Source organism: Capra hircus, chromosome 19 (genome assembly GCF_001704415.2).
Source record: "Capra hircus breed San Clemente chromosome 19, ASM170441v1, whole genome shotgun sequence".
NCBI lineage: Eukaryota > Metazoa > Chordata > Mammalia > Artiodactyla > Bovidae > Capra > Capra hircus.
In genome coordinates this window covers 15,523,128-15,541,261 of record NC_030826.1, presented here as the reverse complement: position 1 = coordinate 15,541,261, position 18,134 = coordinate 15,523,128, and the positions used below count along the sequence as shown (strand labels likewise).

The 18,134-nt window shown below is 41.7% G+C and overlaps 1 protein-coding gene across 1 annotated transcript; it reads left to right on the top strand.

Annotated features, from left to right (window-relative positions):
* Nucleotides 14,925-17,904, top strand: LOC102175436 (eotaxin). The gene is made up of 3 exons (XM_005693216.3): nt 14,925-15,206; nt 16,413-16,524; nt 16,912-17,904. The coding sequence occupies exons 1-3, from the start codon at nt 15,131-15,133 to the stop codon at nt 17,015-17,017; spliced, it is 294 nt and encodes a 97-aa protein (XP_005693273.1). The 5' UTR covers nt 14,925-15,130; the 3' UTR covers nt 17,018-17,904.

Genomic DNA, 18,134 nt, shown 5'->3' with positions numbered 1-18,134 from the left:
TTGAAGCCTGGCTTGGAGAATTTCAAGCATTACTTTGCTAGCATGTGAGATGACTGCAATTGTGCAATAGTTTGAGCATTGTTTGGCATTGCCTTTCTTTGGAATTAGAATGAAAACTGACCTTTTCCAGTCCTGTGGCCACTGCTGAGTTTTCCAAATTTGCTGGCATCTTGAGTGCAGCACTTTCACAGCATCATCTTTTAGGATTTGAAAGAGCTCAACTGGAATTCCATCACCTCCTCTAGCTTTGTCCACAGTGGTGTTTCTTAAGACACTTGACTTTGCATTCCAGGATGTCTGGCTCTAGGTGAGTGATCACACCACTGTGATTATCTGGGTCATGAAGATCTTTTTTGTATATTTCTTCTGTGTATTCTTGCCACCTCTTCTTAATATCTTCTGATTCTGTTAGGTTCATACCATTTCTGTCTGTTATTGTGCTTATGAATATTTGCATGAAATGTCCTCTTGGTATCTCTAATTTTTTTGAAGAGATCTCTAGTCTTTCCCAGTCTGTTGTTTTCCTCTGTTTCTTTGCATTGATCACTGAGGAAGGCTTTCTTATCTCTCCTTGCTCTTCTTTGTAATTCTGCATTTGTACACCAGCTTGGGAAACATGATCTCAGTGCAGTTACTACTGTAGCTCCTTTCAGCAGTATTTGGGGACCAAAATATCAAAGAGGGGGCCTCTAACAGTCAGTGTGCAGAATATTTCCAGATATGTTTGAGGGCAGTGGAGGAGAACAGAATCTGAACTTCAGAGATACAGCTTCTGCAGAGGCAGTGGGTATCAAGAAAACTCGTGATGGAGCAGAGATTGGCTGGAGTCTAATAGGCGACCCAAAGCTGAGAGCCCCTGGCCCTAAAGAATTGTAATGTTCTATTTGTTCCTCCAAGCATGTCAGCCCAGAGTTGTCATCAGTTTTTCTCCCACTTTATAGTCCATGCAAGTGAGACCAAAAGTTTAGGAACATCTGAAAAGGCAGAGTCACTAGATTTAGGATGAGCAATTTCCCTTTTCTTTGACTTCTCCTTCTATGATTTTCTATACTTTATAAGCAGAAAGATCACACCCTAAATCACCTTTCTTTTGTTGTTTTACTGCAGGAGAAATTAATTGTTCAACTGCCTGCTGTTCTACACTCACCAATAAGAAGATCCCTATCCAGAAGCTGGAGACCTACCAAAGAATTACCAGCAGCCAGTGTCCCTGGGAAGCTGTGATGTGAGTGGACCATGACTGCTCACACTCAGCCCTTGGTCCTGAGTTCTTCTCCTGTGCAGTGAACAGGGTTCTTATCAAACTGAGTTGGAGATGCTTCAAACCATCTCTAACCCAATCCTTCCTTAGTGGCTCAGACAGTAAAAAATCTGCCTGCAATGCAGGAGACCCAGGTTTGACCCAGGGTCAAGAAGATCCCCTGAGACGGGGATGGCTACCCATTCCCATGTTCTTGCGCTGGAGAATTCCATGGACAGAGGAGACTGGCAGGCTACAGTTCATGGGGTATCAAAGAGTTGGACACGACTGAGTTTCTGATCTGATCTGAACCCAAGCCTAGAAATTTTCCCATGGGAAAACAGAATTCAAGAAAATAAAGGGACTTCCTCTTCCCAGATCCTGTCCAGCCATCGGCTCAGCTCTCAGTTCCTTCATGCAGAGCCATGGTGGCTTCCCCTGGACTGGCAAAAGCAGCTGCTTCTCCTGAGGCCCCTTCTTCCTCTTCCATCGCTGGGGCAGCCCCAGCACCCTGCCTATCAGACCAGGCATGTTTCCTATACGGTAGCGACACTCCCAGGCTGAACACACAAGGTTCTCCATCTAACTGTGCCCTCCTATCCCCCACAGCTTCAAGGCCAAATTGGTCAAGGAGGCCTGTGCTGACCTTGAGCAAAAGTGTGTCCAGGATGCCAGGACAAGAAAATGCAAACTCTAAAACTTTGATACTCATGCCTGCACTGAAGCAAAGCTGGCATCTGAGAAACAATTAATAGTTCCTATTCTTCCCCAAAGAATAGTCTAATCTAGTCAAAGTTATGGTTTTTCCAGTAGTCATGAATGGATATGAGAGTTGGACTATAAAGAAAGGTGAGCACCAAAGAATTGATGCTTTTGTACTGCTGTATTGGAGAAGACTCCTGAGAGTCCCTTGGACTGCAAGGAGATCCAACCAGTCCATCCTAAAGGAGATCAGTCCTGAATGTTCATTGGAAGGACTGATGCTAAAGCTGAAGCTCCAGTACTTTGGCCACCTGATGCAAAAAGCTGACTCATTAGAAAAACGCTGATTTGGGGAAAGATTGAAGGCAGGAGGAGAAGGGGATGACAGACGATGGGATGGTTTGATGGTATCACCAACTTGATGGACATGAGTTTATACAAGCTCTGGGAGATGATGATGGACAGGAAAGCCTGGCATGTGGCAGTTCATGTTGCAAAGAGTCAGACACAACTAAGAGACTGAACTGAGCTGATTCTTCCCAAGATGTGTTCTGAGATAATTTTATTATAATTCTAAGGAATGTGAGCTTTGTACAATTATTTGAATCACATTTTTTCTTTTTTTCAGATTTTGTTTTATTTTTTTACTTTACAATATTGTATTGGTTTTGCCATACATCAACATGAATCTGCCACAAGTGTACACGTGTTCCCAATCCTGAACCCCCCTCCCACCTCCCTCCCCGTACCATCTTTCTGGGTCATCCCAGTGCACCAGCCCCAAGCATCCCATATCCTGCATCGAACCTAAACTGGTGATTCATTTCTTATATGATATTATACATGTTTCAATGTCATTCTCCTGAATCATCCCACCCTCTCCCTCTCCCTCTCCCACAGAGTCCAAAAGACTGTTCTATACATCTGTGTCTCTTTTGCTGTCCCACATACAGGGTTATCGTTAAGAGTTGGTATTGTAGTTTAATGTAACATGACATTAACTCCATTAATTACTTCAATAAAATGGGTTTTAAATGTAGACCCTTGGAAACATCCATCAGTACCCTGAAAACCGCAGGACGCTCCTCTCCACTCGACCTCACTGATTTGCCATTAGAAACCTAAAGTGTGTGGTACTGATTAGATATTCAACAACAAAGAAACTAATATCTTGTGTTGAAAAGATGGAGGTTCATGTTACAAAGAGTCAAAACTGTAAGGTCCTGTCTGTTGAAGTTGTAGCTTTAAGAATGAGTATGAAAAATATACATTAGTCATGTACTTGTTGCTTTTGTCTGCACCTGTGAAAATGTTGCAAGAAAGGGATGAGCTCAGGAAAGAATGGACTGATTTTAAACGCAATATAATTAAGTACCCAAATCTTAGACCTGAGATTATTGGGAAAGCCATCTGTTCTGAGTTCCAAAAATTAAAAGAAGGAATTTAGAAGAGGAATGTAAAAGGATTTCAGTAATAAAAATCAGGAAAAAAAATTTCTTATTTGGATGAAGTGACTTAGGGCAAAAATCAGATTGAAGCTGGAGCCTTGCCATTTCAAGCCCCATTAAAATCAAGGAGAGAGGGAGGAAGAGAGAGAAAGAGAGAGGGAGGGAGGAAAGTAGAAAACCATTTAATAAGTTTATCTAGAAAGAAACTTGGGCTGTGGTTACTGGCATATGAAATTGACTGAGTGGGAAGGTATCAGCCTACTAAGTTATCAAGAGAATTATACTATATCACCATAAAAACCATGACTGAGTGATTGTGGACTGGAAAAACAAAAAGAGAAGTCACTGACAGATCAAAATGAAAACAAACTCCAAACCCTACAGTGCAGCAAGCAGTCATCAAAGGCTGCAGGGCCCCCTGGAAGATCATGTCTCTCTACAACACCCACTTCAAAGGTGGCCAAGGGGAGTGCTTACAAGTGCAATCAGGAGCCAGAATCAAAAAAGACAAAGGAGACTCCCCAGATTGCAGAATGGAGCCTCAGCAAGATGAGGGATTTGGTGAGTCCCTCTAACCTCTGCCTGAAGGACTGCAGAATTGCTACAGAACAATATCTACGGGCATCCACCATCTTCCCCTCCATGAAAGAGGGTGTGGATGGCGAGCAGCCTGTCCCCTGCAAACACAATACATTGCATCAGGGGCGAAGAGCTTGTCTCTTTAGTTCACAGGTCACTGGACAAAGTATTGTTGTTGTTCACTTGCTCATTCATGTCCAACTCTTTGAGACCCCACAGACAAAAAAGTACTGGGTTGGCCGAAACATTCCTCCAGTTTTTAAGTAAAAATAAAAGACACACTTTTCATTTTCACCAAGAATTTTATTGAACAACATATTCACCATTTTGTTCCACTATTTTGTGCCATTTTCCCCAAAGCTATTTATTTCTTTTGAACAAAGAACTGTTCCAGGTGCCTTTTAGAGTCTTCCAGGGAACTGAAAGTTTTTCCATCAAGAGAATTTTGTAAAGATGAAAATAATGAAAACCTGAAGTTTCAGCGTATGAACTTTCCAGCCAAGCCGTAACAGTTTTCGCTTGATCATCAAAGAAACACTAGGTCTCATGTCATCCCGATGGAAGATTATGCATTTTGTGTTGACTAATTCCAAATACAGTGCATCTAGTTCTGCTTCCCACTGATCTAACGGGGTGTGTTGTAATTAATTGTTTGGTTTTCCAGAAGGAGCTCTTAACAGAGAACTCCCAGTTCCATCACATAAACATCGCCTTCTTTGGGTGAAGTCAGGCCTCTGGTGTGGTTATTGGTGGTTCATGTTAGTTGCCCATGATCTCTTCCATTCCACACTATTTTACAATATTTGCTTTTCATTGCCCATGACAATTTGCTTTAAAAACAGAAATTTTTTTTTAATGTTTAAGTAGAAAATTGCACTTGGAAATACAATCAAGAAGTTGTTGTTGTTGTTGTTGTTGTTTTCTGAACTTATGTGGAACCCAAACATCGAAGCAATGAACATAGCTAAGCTGGTGCAGATGATTTTCAGTGCTGGATTTGGATATTTGGGGTATGTCAGCTATCTTCCACGTGGTATAACATTTGTGTTCAATTAATGTCTTGATTTGAACACTATCAGCTTCAACTGTTATACCCAATCATGGAGCATAGTTTAGCAAGAAATCTCCAGCATGAAACTTCAAAAACAACTTTTGACATGTTCAATCAATCAGTCACAGCTGGGAATACCAGACCACCTTATCTGTCTCCCGAAAAACCTGTTTGTGGGTCAAGAAGCAACAGTTAGAACTGGACATGGAACAACAGACTGGTTCAAAATTGGGAAAGGAGTGCGTCAAGGCTGTATACTGTCACCCTATTTGCTTAACTTCTATTCAGAGTACAGCATGCTAAACGCCAGACTGGGTGAATCACAAACTGGAATCAAGATTGCCAGGAGAAATAGCAACAACCTCAGATACACAGATGATACCACTCTAAAGGCAAAAAGTGAAGAGGAACTGAAGAGCTTCTTGAAGACGGTGAAAGAGGAGAGTGAAAAAGCATTCAACATTCAAAAACTTAAGATCATGGCAACCGGTCCCATCACTTCATGACAAATAGATGGGGGAAAAGTGGAAACAGAGACAGATTTTATTTTCTTGGGCTCCAAAATCACTGCAGACAGTGACTGCAGCCATGAAATTAAAAGATGCTTGCTCCTTGGAAGGAAAGCTATGATAAACCTAGACAGTGTATTAAAAAGCAGAGACATCACTTTGCTAACAAGAGTGCTTATAGTCAAAGCTATGGTTTTTCCAGTAGTCATGTATGGATGTGAGAGGTGGACATAAAGAAGGTTGAGCATGGAAGAACTGATGCTTTTGAATTGTGATGTTGGAGAAGACTCTTGAGAGTCCCTTGGACAGCAAGGAAATCAAACCAGTCAATCCTAAAGAAAATCAGCTCTGAATATTCATTGGAAGGACTGATGCTGAAGCTGAAGTTCCAATATTTTGGCCACCTGAAATGAAGAGCTGACTCATTGGAAAATACCCTGATTCTGGGGAAGATTGAGGCCAGGAGGAGAAGGGGGCGACAGAGGATGAGATGGCTAGATGTTATCACTGACTCAGTGGATATGAATTTAAGCAAATCACAGGAGATGGTGCAGGGCAGTGTAGTCTGGCATGCTGCAGTCCATGGGGTAAAAAAGAGTCAGACATGATTTAGTGACTAAAAAGTAGCCTTCTCCATACATTGAACTAATCTTTATGTGCATTTTAGTTGTGCTTTTCTTTCTTGAAATAATAAAGCATAATATGCTGAAAATGTTTTTTCCCTTCCATCTTCAATATTAAAATGGCTACACAAAAATTCACCAATTTTGATAAATCTTTTTAATGCATGCCGATAAGACAGCTGTCACAGTATAATCTAGCAAGATTGTTTCAAATGAAGGTAAAGACAAGCAAGCACTACTAGAGCCATGTTGTGGAAAAATCCAAATGAACTATCTGGTCAACCCAATAGCTCCATATCCTCACCTGGCAGAGAGGACCACCTGAAATCCAGAGGTCCTGAACATTTTGGTGGATGCAGTGACTACATAGGTCTTTGGGTTGTCTGTCTCAGGGGTAGCTTAATTGTGTTAACTGATGTTGAGAAAAAGTAAGCAAAGGACAAACTATGATGGAAACTATTAGCCCTCACCAAAATTCATGTGCTCCCCTTCATTTCTCAGCCTCCTTTGCACTTAGTCTAAGAGCCCTATAATAAGTGAAAGTCAACTTGATGTAGACAGATGTGATACAAGCTGTTTCCTTGCCTGGTTCTTTAAAACATCCTACACAGTCTATCTGCTCTCTCTCCCCTTGCTTCAGTGACCTTGGAGGCTCCAGTTCCAGATGGTGGCTGTAATTTTCAAACCAGCTGTATCTCAGAGTTACTCCTCAGAAAAGAGCACTCTTGGCAAGGAGACCCAAACCAATATTGCTGTAACACAAACAGAAAATAAGTATCTGTCATGATAAGCTACTGAGATTGTCATGGCTATTATTGTTGAAACATAGGCTAGCTTTACTGTGACTAACAGCTCAAAGAAATACTTTCAGCATTCTATTGCTTCAGATTTATCCTTTGCACAAAAGATTAAAGTTGATTGCTCCAAAAAAGATTATATGGGATAACACAGCAAATGAATCTTTTAGATGCAAAATTTTTAAATATAAGGTCTTTACTTATTTTTATTTGTTTATTTATTATAATTTTATTGGGATATAGTTAATTTACAATGTGTTAGTTTCAGGAGTACTTGCATTTGCTTGTGTGCATGCTCAGTGGCTTCAGTCATGTCTGACTCTTTGTAACCCTATGGACTGTAGCCCACCAGGCTCCTCTGTCCTTGGGATTCGCCAGGCAAGAATACTGAAGTAGGTTGCCATGCCCTCCTCCAGGGGAGCTTCCCGACCCAAGAATTCAACCTGCATCTTGTGCGTCTTCTGCATTGCTGGTAGATTCTTTACCCACTGAGCCACCTGGGAAGCTTGTATATACATACACGTGTATATGCACATACATATATACTTATGTGTGTGTATGCATATACATATATACATACACACATATATCCACTCTTTTTAAGATTCTTTTCCTGTATAAGCCATTACAGAATATTGAGTATAGTTAGTTCTCTGTGCTGTCCAGTAGGACTTTATTAGTTATTTATTTTATTTATAGCAGTGTATACATGTCAATCTTCTAATTTATCCCTCTCCCTTCTTACCTCTCAGTAACCATAATTTAACTTTCTACATCAATAACTCTATTTCTGTTTTGTAGATAAGTTCATTTATAGCCTTTTTTTAGATTCCACATATAAGTGGTATCATATGATATTTGTCTTTCTTGGACTGACTTACTTCACTCAGGACAACAATCTCTAGGTCTACCTATGTTGCTGCAAATGGTATTATTTCATCCTTTTATGGCTTAGTAATATTCCATTGTATATATGTAACAATCCTCTTTATCCATTCCCCTATTGATGGACATTTCGGTTGCTTCCATGTCCTGGCTATTATACATAGTGCTGCAGTGAATACTGGGGTGCCTGCATCATTTCAAATTATGGTTTTCTCCAGATCATATGTCTGGGAATGGGATCACTGGTTCATAGCTTGACTTTTAGTTTTCTAAGGACTATCATACTGTTCTCCATAGTGGCTGTACCATTTACATTGCCACCAACAGTGGAAGAGGATTCCCTTTTCTCCACACCCTCCTCAGCATTTATTATTTGTGGATTTTTTTGATGATGGCCATTGTGACCTGTGTGAGGTCACTAAGGAAACAATCTCATTTACCATGGCATCAAAAAGAATAAAATACCTAGGAATAAACCTACCTAAAGAGGAAAAACAAAACTACAAGATACTGATGAGAAAAATAAAAGATGGCACAAACAGATGGAAAGATGTACCATGCTCCTGGATTAGAAAAATCAATATTGTGAAAATAGCTATACTACCCAAAGCAATCTACAGATTCAAGCAATCCTTATCAAATTACCATTGGCATTTTTCACAAAAATACAACAAAAAATATTTATAGTTTTTATGGAAACGTAAAAGATCACAAAGAGCTAAAGCAATCTTGAGAAAGAAAAATGGAACTGGAAGAATTAGGCTCCCCGACTTCCGACTATATCTACAAAGCCACAGTCATCAAAACACTATGGTACTTCCAGCACAAAACCGGAAACATAGATCAATGGAAGAGAACAGAAATTCCAGAGATAAACCCATGTGCCTATGGTCACCTAACCCATGATAAAGTAGGCAAGAATATACAATGGAGAAAAGACAGTCTCTTTGATAAATGGTGCTGGGAAAACTGGGCAGTTACATGTAAAAGACTGAAATTAAAGCACACCCTAACATCACACACAGAATAAACTCAAAATGGATTAAAGACGTAACTCTAAGGCCTGATACTATAAAACCTTTAGCAGAACACTCTCTGACATAAGTCACAGCAAGATCTTTTTCAATTCACCTCCTAGAATAATGAAAATAAAAACAAAAATAAATAAATCGGGCCTGATTAAACTTAAAATCTTTTGCACAGCAAAAGAAACCATAAGCAAAATGAAAAGACAACTCTTAGAATGGAAGAAAATATTTGTAGATGAAGTAACCAAGAAGGGATTAATCTCCAAAATACTGAGCTCATGCAGCTCAATAAACAAAACAAAAAACAAAAACAAAAACACAAAAGACCCAATCAAAACATGGGCAAAAGATCTAAATAGATATTTCTCCAAAGAAGGCATACACATGATTTAAAAGCACATGAGAAGATGTCCAACATCACTAATTATTAGAGAAATACAAATCAAAATATAAGGTTTTTATAAAAAAGGCTTTTTTGTTTTTAGGGAAAATTTTTATAAATAATTTCACAGTAAAGGAAGTCACTTGAATTCCATAAGTCTCTGTTTTCTCCTCTTTAAAATGAACTTAATTTGAATACCTACCTCATATATTTGCTGGGAGGACTCAATGAGTCAACCCACATGAAGTGAAACAATATGGCAGCTTGAATAGATTACAGAAGTTGCATTGTTATTGAAAACTTACTATTTTTTAGACATGTTAGACATTATATACTAACATATATTCCTAACATTTTATACTAACATTTTCCTCCAAAAGTGCACACTTGGTCTCAGTGATCCTTGAGAAAGAGAGATGTGTGCATGCGTGCTAAGTTGGTTCAGTTGTGTCTGACTCTTTGTAACTCTATGGACTGTAGCCCACGAGGCTCCTCTGTCCATGGGATCGTCTAGGCAAGAATACTGGTGTGAGTTGCCATGCCTTCCTCCATGGGAGCTTCCTGACCCAGGGATCAAGTTTGTGTCTCTTATGTCTCCTGCACTGGCAGGATCTTTACCACTAGTACCACCCGGGAAGCCCCAATAAAGAGAGGCAGCAGACCCTGCTTTGCACTTGGGGAAAACAGGGTCCAAGGGCTTTGAAATGGTGCAATTGCCACCAGACAGGGTCTAGAATCAGTTCAGCCTAAAACACAGCACCATGCCTTAGGGATTTTGTTACTGGTTTCCAAGTCTCAGGTCTCTATATTCTTTTTTTCTTTTTTTTTTAAGAGAGGATTGGAATAAAATGAAAGTTAACTTCTAGGAGCCTGGTGGGCTACAGTCCATAGCTTCACAAAGAGTCGGACATGACTGAAATGACTTAGCACACATGCACAATGTCTCTCAATTCTGTGTATAACTTTGCATTATTAACGGAACTATGGGACAGAACTGCAAAACAAATAAGGAGCCCAGATTCCCAGGATCCTTGCCCACTGTTCATCCATCATTCTCTGGAAAACACTCAGGACAAGAATGGCAATCCACTCCTGTATTCTTGCCTGGAGAATTCTATGGACAGAGAAGCCTGGCGGGCTATAGTCCATGGCATCACAAAGAGTTGGGCATGACTGAGCAACTAACACACACACACAGGAAGCTAAGATTTCCCAATGACGGGGGTGGGGGAATCCCATGCCCTGCCCATCACTCAGAATCAGTCCTGACCAAGGCCCCACATCTCTCAGGCTCCAGGCCAGGGTCAAGAATCAGATCCAGCTCAAATCATTGCGGAGTGCTAGTTCCAAGGAAGAGAGACACAGCAGCCAAAGAAGCTGCCTCCACTTCTAAGAGACAGCCAGGCAGCTGGACGGAACAGCTGCTGAACTTCAATGATATGCGATTTTGGTTTATTTATTTCCACTGAGGTTTTTCTGATTCAGATTCAATCCAAACTTTTGGATGGAAACACAAAAATGTAAAGTCATTTGCTCATAGGGCCCTCAAACCACCCAGGAGAGTTCTAAAATTATTCCTATTAAGGACATATAATCGCTCAGCTGCATCCGCCACACACCTTAGAGGTCAGGAATGTTCCCAGCTTGTTATACTGACACAGCTTTGGAGACCTCACATCCTCCACATGTGTAACTCAGACATCCCTTAGGGTAACATGCTTTTACGTGGAAGCAGTTGGGAAAATTGAGAAGACATGGAGGAAGCCAATTGGTCAGCCTCAGGGCCCTTTTCTAGCACCCACTGGATAACAAATTCTGACCAATTTCTTAATATACACATTTCCACTTACTGAGTACCACAGTAATCACTACACTGGGGTGGCTCAGCTGCCTGCAGCTGTGAGAATCTGCCTGCAATGTGAGAGACCTGGGTTTAATCCCTGGGTTGGGAAGATCCCCTGGAGAAGGGAAAGGCTACCCACTCCAGTATTCTGGCCTGGAGAATTCCATGGGCTACAGTCCATGGGGTCACAAAGAGTTGGACATAACTGAGTGACTTTCACTTCATTTTTATTATATTACATTATATATATATATATATAGCCATTATATATGTATAAGCCATATATATATATATATATATATATATATATATATATATATATATAGCTTCTCAAGTGGTGCTAGTCATAAAGAACTCGCCTGCCAATGAAGGAGACATGAGAGATGCAGGTTTAATCTCTGGTTTGGGAAGATCCCCGGGAGGAGGGCATGGCAACCCATTTAGATATTCTTGCCTGGAGAATCCCAAGGACAGAGGAGCCTGGCGGATTGCAGTCCATAGGGTTGCACAGAGTCAGACACTACTGAAGTAACTTAGCCTGTGTGTGTGTATTCATTTATTTCACACAACAATCCTCTAAGATAGGCATAGTTAGTATTTCCATTTTAACATAGCAGAGATTGGCTAGTAAGTTGTCCATGGTATCAAAGCTAATTAGTAGCAGAAAGTGAAAGCAATAGTTGTGTCCAGTTGTGCAACCCCATGGACTAAACAGTCCATAGAATTCTCCAGGCCAGAATACTGGAGTAGGTAGCCTTTCCCTTCTCCAGGGGATCTTCCCATCCAAGGGATGGAACCCAGGTTTCCCGCATCTTGGGCAGATTCATTTCCAGCTGAACCAGCAGGGAAGCTCATCTGTGGCAAAGCCATCAGGATCCTGATTTCAGAGTCTACACCAGACCACCTCTTCCGGAGCTGAGCAGGAAAGAACAAGGAAGATCCAAGTTTCCTGGTCTCTACTTGCTCTCTTTATAAATAATAGGTCTCCAGTTACTTTAGATGGGAGCTTAGAGACCATGCAGGCCAGTAAGGGGACTCTCTTAATCTTGTGCCCATGATGGACATGACCAGTCAGCCATATCACTGCAATCTACTAATGCAAGGCAAGTTCTCAGAGTCCTTCTCAATATACCTCTCTGTGTAACCGTACAAATTTGATACATGAGGGTAAAGGAAAAGCCTGGAAACAGCCTTGCAATGACTCCATATCACTATTCAATTCTGTATTCACCCCATTAAAGACTCTAATTAAGGACTTCATTAAAGACCCTACTAATGATGACTTCTCCTTACACCATCTTCTACTAGGGAGCATAACGCTATGACTGAAGAAGATACACATGGATTCTTATCTCCCTTTTCTCTTTGGTGTTTTTAGCCATCAGGCACCTTGTCTGCAATGTGCACTCAGGGAGTAATAAGAACTAGATGGCTGGTTTTTTCAAATGCGTTCCTTGAATCCTTGGGGTAGGATGGCACGTTATTTTTGTCATTTAGTCACTAAATGTGTCTGACTCTTTTGCAAACCCATGGACTGTAGCCTGCCAGGATCCTCTGCCCATGAGATGTTCCAGGCAAGAATAACTGGAGTGGGTTGTCATTTCCTTCTCCAGGGAATCTTCCTGATCCAGGGATCGAACCTGCATGTCCGATCATTGGCAGGTGGATTCTTTACCACTGAGCCACCAAGGAAGCCCTGTGAGGGCAGGGGGTCGCCTATTCTGCTTCAAATAGAACCTATCCATGACAGTATATTTGAGGTACAGGATTTGGCTATTTGATTTCAATTGGAAAAGGCTTTAGCAGCTAAGTAAACAGTTCAGAAATGCACAGGAACCCCCATACTGTTTTCTATAGAGTACACACCAATTTCCACACCCCCCAAGAGTGCACAGAGACTCCCTTTTCTCCGCATCTCAACAACACTTACTGTGTCTTGTCTTTTTAACGAAAGCCATCCTAACAGGTATGGAGTGATATCGCATTATGGTTTTGACTTGCATTTCTGGGGTGGTGGTTGTCAAAGTGTACAAACATTCAGCTATAAGATGAATGAGTTCTGGGGGGTCTAAGGCACAGCAAGGTGACTCAAGTTAATAACACTATATTATATACGTGAATATAATGTGGTTTTGAAGAAGATTCCTGAGAGTCCCTTGGACAGCAAGGAGATCAAACCAGTCAATCCTAAAAGAAACCAACCTTGAATATGCATTGGGAGGACTGATGCTGAAGCTGAAGCTCTAATACTTTGGCCACCAGATGCAAACAGCTGACTCACAGGAAAAGACTTTGATCCTTGGAAAGACTGAAGGCAAAAGGAGAAGAGGGAAGCAGAGGATGAGATGGTTGGATGGTATTACCGATTCAATGGACGTGAACTTGGGCAAACTCTGGGAGATGGTGAGAGACAGAGAGGCCTGGCATGCTGCAGTCCATGGGGTTACAAAGACTTGGACACAACCTAGAGTCTGAGCAATAACATCAACAATATACTTGAAATCTGCTAAGAGAGTAGATCATAAGTGTTCTCACCACTCAAGAAAGGTAACTATGTGTGATGATAGAGGTGATGGATGCATGAGTTAACTTGCTTGCAATAATCATTTCCTAATGGCATCCGATCCCATCACTTCATGGGAAATAGATGGGGAAACAGTGGAAACCGTGTCAGACTTTATTTTGGGGGGCTCCAAAATCACTGCAGATGGTGACTGCGGCCATGAAATTAAAAGACGCTTACTCCTTGGAAGAAAAGTTATGACCAACCTAGATAGCGTATTCAAAAGCAGAGACATTACTTTGCCAACTAGGGTCCATCTAGTCAAGGCTATGGTTTTTCCAGTGGTCATGTATAGATGTGAGAGTTGGACTGTGAAGAAGACTGAGCACCGAGGAATTGATGCTTTTGAACTGTGGTGTCGGAGAAGACTCTTGAGAGTCCCTTGGACTGCAAGGAGATCCAACCCGTCCATTCTGAAGGAGATCAACCCTGGGATTTCTTTGGAAAGAATGATGCTAAAGCTGAAACTCCAGTACTTTGGCCACCTCATGTGGAGAGTTGACTCATTGGAAAAGGCTTTGATGCTGGGAGGGATTGGGGGCAGGAGGAGAAGGGGACGACCGAGGATGAGATGGTGGATGGTATCACTGACTCGATGGACGTGAGTCTGAGTGAACTCCGGGAGTTGGTGATGGACAGGGAGGCCTGGCGTGCTGCGGTTCATGGGGTCGCAAAGAGTCAGACACGACTGAGCGACTGAACTGAACTGAACTGAATGCATATAAATGCCAAACCATCACACTGTACACCTTCAATACATAACAATCTTTATTTGTCAAATATTCCTCAGTAAAGCTGAGTAAAGACTGCACAGGAATAGGAACTATTCAGTTCTGATGTTCTATGACACTAAATTATCAGGGAACTAAGGTTCTCTGACTGCTAGATTGAATTACGGGGGTGAGATTCTCGTGTGCTACAGTTTATGGGTTCCCAGAGACCTGGAAATGTTCAGAGTTGCTGAGATCTCCCGCATTTGGATGGAAGCCTAGCAGAAATCTTAGTGCCGCTTTCTAACCTTCAAAATCCTAAAGACCACCACATGAACATAGGAACCAGGGAAGGCAGTTCAATCTCCTTGTCTCTTCGTGCCCTCGGTCTCCTGGATTCTTTTTCCACTGCATAAGGTTCATTTCAGAGAAAGCAGAGCTTTGTAAAAATGACCCTCTAGATTACCATCTGTTCTCAGTTATTCCGCAAATACGGCTTAAATGAAAAAAAAAAAAAAATGTTGTCGAGTCCCACCCCCTAGTTTACCTCTTCTGTCCTGTTAACTTGCTGGAATCTGTAACAGCAGTTTAGGACTTGCCTTCGTTATGATTCATGCATGACCTTGGCCAGGCAAAAGCTTCCCTGGATGCTCCCACAGACCCTGCGCTGTCTTTAAAAGGCACACAGAGCAGCCAGAGCTGCAGAGAGGCTGAGACAAACTCAGGAACCAGCAGCTCTCAGGCTGAAGCTGGCGACCTCGCCCCTCGACATGAAAGTCTCTGCAGTGCTCCTGTGTCTGCTGTTCACAGCCGCCCTCTGCAGCATCCAGGTGTTGGCTCAGCCAGGTAAGCTCCTCTCTCTGCAGGAAAACTGACCACTGCCTTCACTGTCAGATCATCAAGAATCTTCAGAGACTTGCTGAGAACTCCCTCACTTTAAAGATGGGAAAACGGGTTTCATGAGTGGACAAGAAGAGCCTCAACCTCACAATCAGAGCAAGAGGCAGAACTAGAAACCCAGGCCACTGAACTGGTCTTCCTGCTCCTTCCTGACATGAATATTGAGAGCAATGTTGTGTCCATCCATGATCTGGATGCCCTCGCTTGTTTGAGGATGGGGGCACATGAGAGAATGACTTCTCTTACTAGGGGCATAGAGGGGATTTTTGTCCGTGATGGAGAGAAAAAAACAATCTTTTGATTGTACACCCCAGATTTTTACTGGACTCCAATACAGCCTTTAGGATCAATGGTTAGAGGAAGGGCATGAGGTCCCAGGGGGATCTCTCAAGGTGATGTGTTTTGATTCCGTTTGGGAAAAATATCTATATGTTTGTATATAACTCATGTTTTCACCCTCTGATGACTTAGATTTACTGTATGTATCAGTCTGAATAAGGCAATGCACACTGGGGTAACAAGCAAACCGAAATTATCAGTGGCTTAACACGACAAAGGTTAATTTTCTTACCTACTGAACATTCATAATGTATTGGCTAGAGCTTTGACTTCATATACTCAGGATTCTGGATGGATGGAGCAATTCATGGATTGGGAACATTACTGCTTAGTGTAATGAAGGAAAAGAAAGATCTCAAAGGTCTTGCACTGGTACTTACAAAAACTAGCTTAGAAATGGCATGTCACTATCTCCTCACTTTCTGGTCAAAATTAGTTAATGGTTCTAATCAACCAAGAGTAGCAGAGAAATGCAAGTCTACTATGTGTCCAGAAATCAGAGAATGGAGACTATCTCGTGAATGGAATTATGACTTTGACACAGCTACATAACTCTTTGTAAGGACAAAGTTGGCGTGTATGGCATTGACCAAGCTTTTTCCAAATCCTTGCCTGTAACAATGGGTCTCTATTGCATAGCTGGGGACACTTATCAATGGGAGAGGTACAGGATCTCAGAGCAGACAGATTCTGCCTCCATCTCTTGCATTTCTTTGCCTTCTCTTAAATTTCCTTCCTTACAAAGTCATGCTTAAGAATTATCTACATGTCATTAGTGCTCATGCTTTCTGTTCACTTCTCCCCCCAATTCAGCTTCTATTCCAACCATCTGCTGCTTTAATGTGTCCAGAAAGAAGATCTCCGTTCAGCGACTGCAGAGCTACAGAAAAATCACGGGCAGCAAATGTCCTCAGAAAGCTGTGATGTAAGTAGACAAAGCTTACCCTCTCCCAGTCCCGAACTTCATTTGTGGGGGAGAGAGTTCCTGAAGCTACACTAGAGCTACCTGGAACTCTGCACTTAGCTTCATCTCTGTAATCCAATCCATGAGTTTTCACAACAGGAAATTTTCACTCTAGCTCTCTACGTAGATGTTTGTTCAGATCATCCCAGTTCCTTTGAGTCAAGAGCAAGGATGGCTCCACTGATCCATCACGAGCAGCCACTCCCCATCAGCATCCCACCCTTCCTCTCTTCCCTCCCCTGCTCCCTCTGCAGGCCCTTTATCCCATGGCAGATGGTGCTGGAAGGTTTAGAATTAAACGAGCACACTTTTCAAAGAGGATCCTTAATATTTTCTTCTCTCCCACAGATTCAACACCAAACAGAACAAGAAAATCTGTGTTGACCCCCAGGAGAAGTGGGTCCAGAATGCCATGGAGTACCTGAACCAAAAATTCCAAACTTTAAAGTCATAAATATTCACCTTAAAAAAAATATATATTCACCTTTTAAAGAGCCTCAAAAGTCTTGGTTCACTTTCCGGTTCTTCCTAAGATGTATTCTGAGATAATCACAACTTCATTCTAAAAGTAATGGCTTTTATTTAATAATGAAACATGCATGTTTTATTTAAAGTTATTAAAGATTTAAAAAGTTCTCCACCATGGATTTTTGCTATTTTTAAAATGTAAAGCTTTGGTTGGGTCCCTTTCCTGCAGTGAACCCCAATTCAATCCCCTGCAAAGGATGAGGAATGTTGTCTCTTTCCTCCTTTCCTCCCTGGAATCTTGTAAGGGTCCTGGCAAGGATCATCAAAAGGACAGTGTTTTGTATTTTTAAGAAGACGTCGCTCAAGGAAAGCGTGGGATGAATGGAGAGAATAGCATGGAAACATGTACATTACCATATGCAAAATAGATAGCAAGTGAGAATTTGCTGTGTAGAACAGGGAACTCAACCCAGGGTTCTGTGACAACCTAGAGGGGTATGATGGGGTGGGAGATGGGAGGGGAGTTCAGAACAGAGAGGGCGTGTGTATACCTGTGGCTGATTCGTGTTGATGTGTGGCAGAGGCCAACACAGTATTGTGGAACAAACATCCTCCAATCATTGCATTCTGTTCTATACTTCTCAATATTCTACAATGATAACCTCTGATAATGAAAAAAAGCAGACATCACTCTCGTAAACCAAATGAGACTCATAATGTAAAATAGAAATGCATGTTATTTTAGGAATTTATAAACATACATTTTTATTACATTCTGTGGTTGTACTTTTTGTGGAGAATCCACATTGATTTGGGAGGGAGAAAGATAGGAGAAGCAATGAGAGATGTGGTTATGGAGGGGGGATTGTGTTCCTGAGACATGGTCTTTTGGTGCTGCTGGTTTTGAATGCAATTCAGGGCAGGGGGTGGGGTGGGGTGTGAAACGGAGACAACCAGACAAAACCTTTCCATCCCTCTGCTTCCCAGTCTCCCAGAGAGGTTTCCCAGAACCCAGGTACTTCAGTCTCTTATTCAGCAGGACCCTCGGCACCGTTCTTTCCCGGTCAATGCCATGCTTGCCCCAGATTTTTCTCCCGTGACCC

What these genes read in the sequence shown, in the direction of transcription:
- LOC102175436 (XM_005693216.3), top strand. Translation starts at nt 15,131, where the DNA reads ATGAAAGTCTCTGCAGTGCTCCTGTGTCTGCTGTTCACAGCCGCCCTC. An exon ending in CCAGGTGTTGGCTCAGCCAG is followed by an intron (nt 15,207 to 16,412) that starts GTAAGCTCCTCT and finishes CCCCCAATTCAG; the next exon opens with CTTCTATTCCAACCATCTGC. An exon ending in TGTCCTCAGAAAGCTGTGAT is followed by an intron (nt 16,525 to 16,911) that starts GTAAGTAGACAA and finishes TCTCTCCCACAG; the next exon opens with ATTCAACACCAAACAGAACA.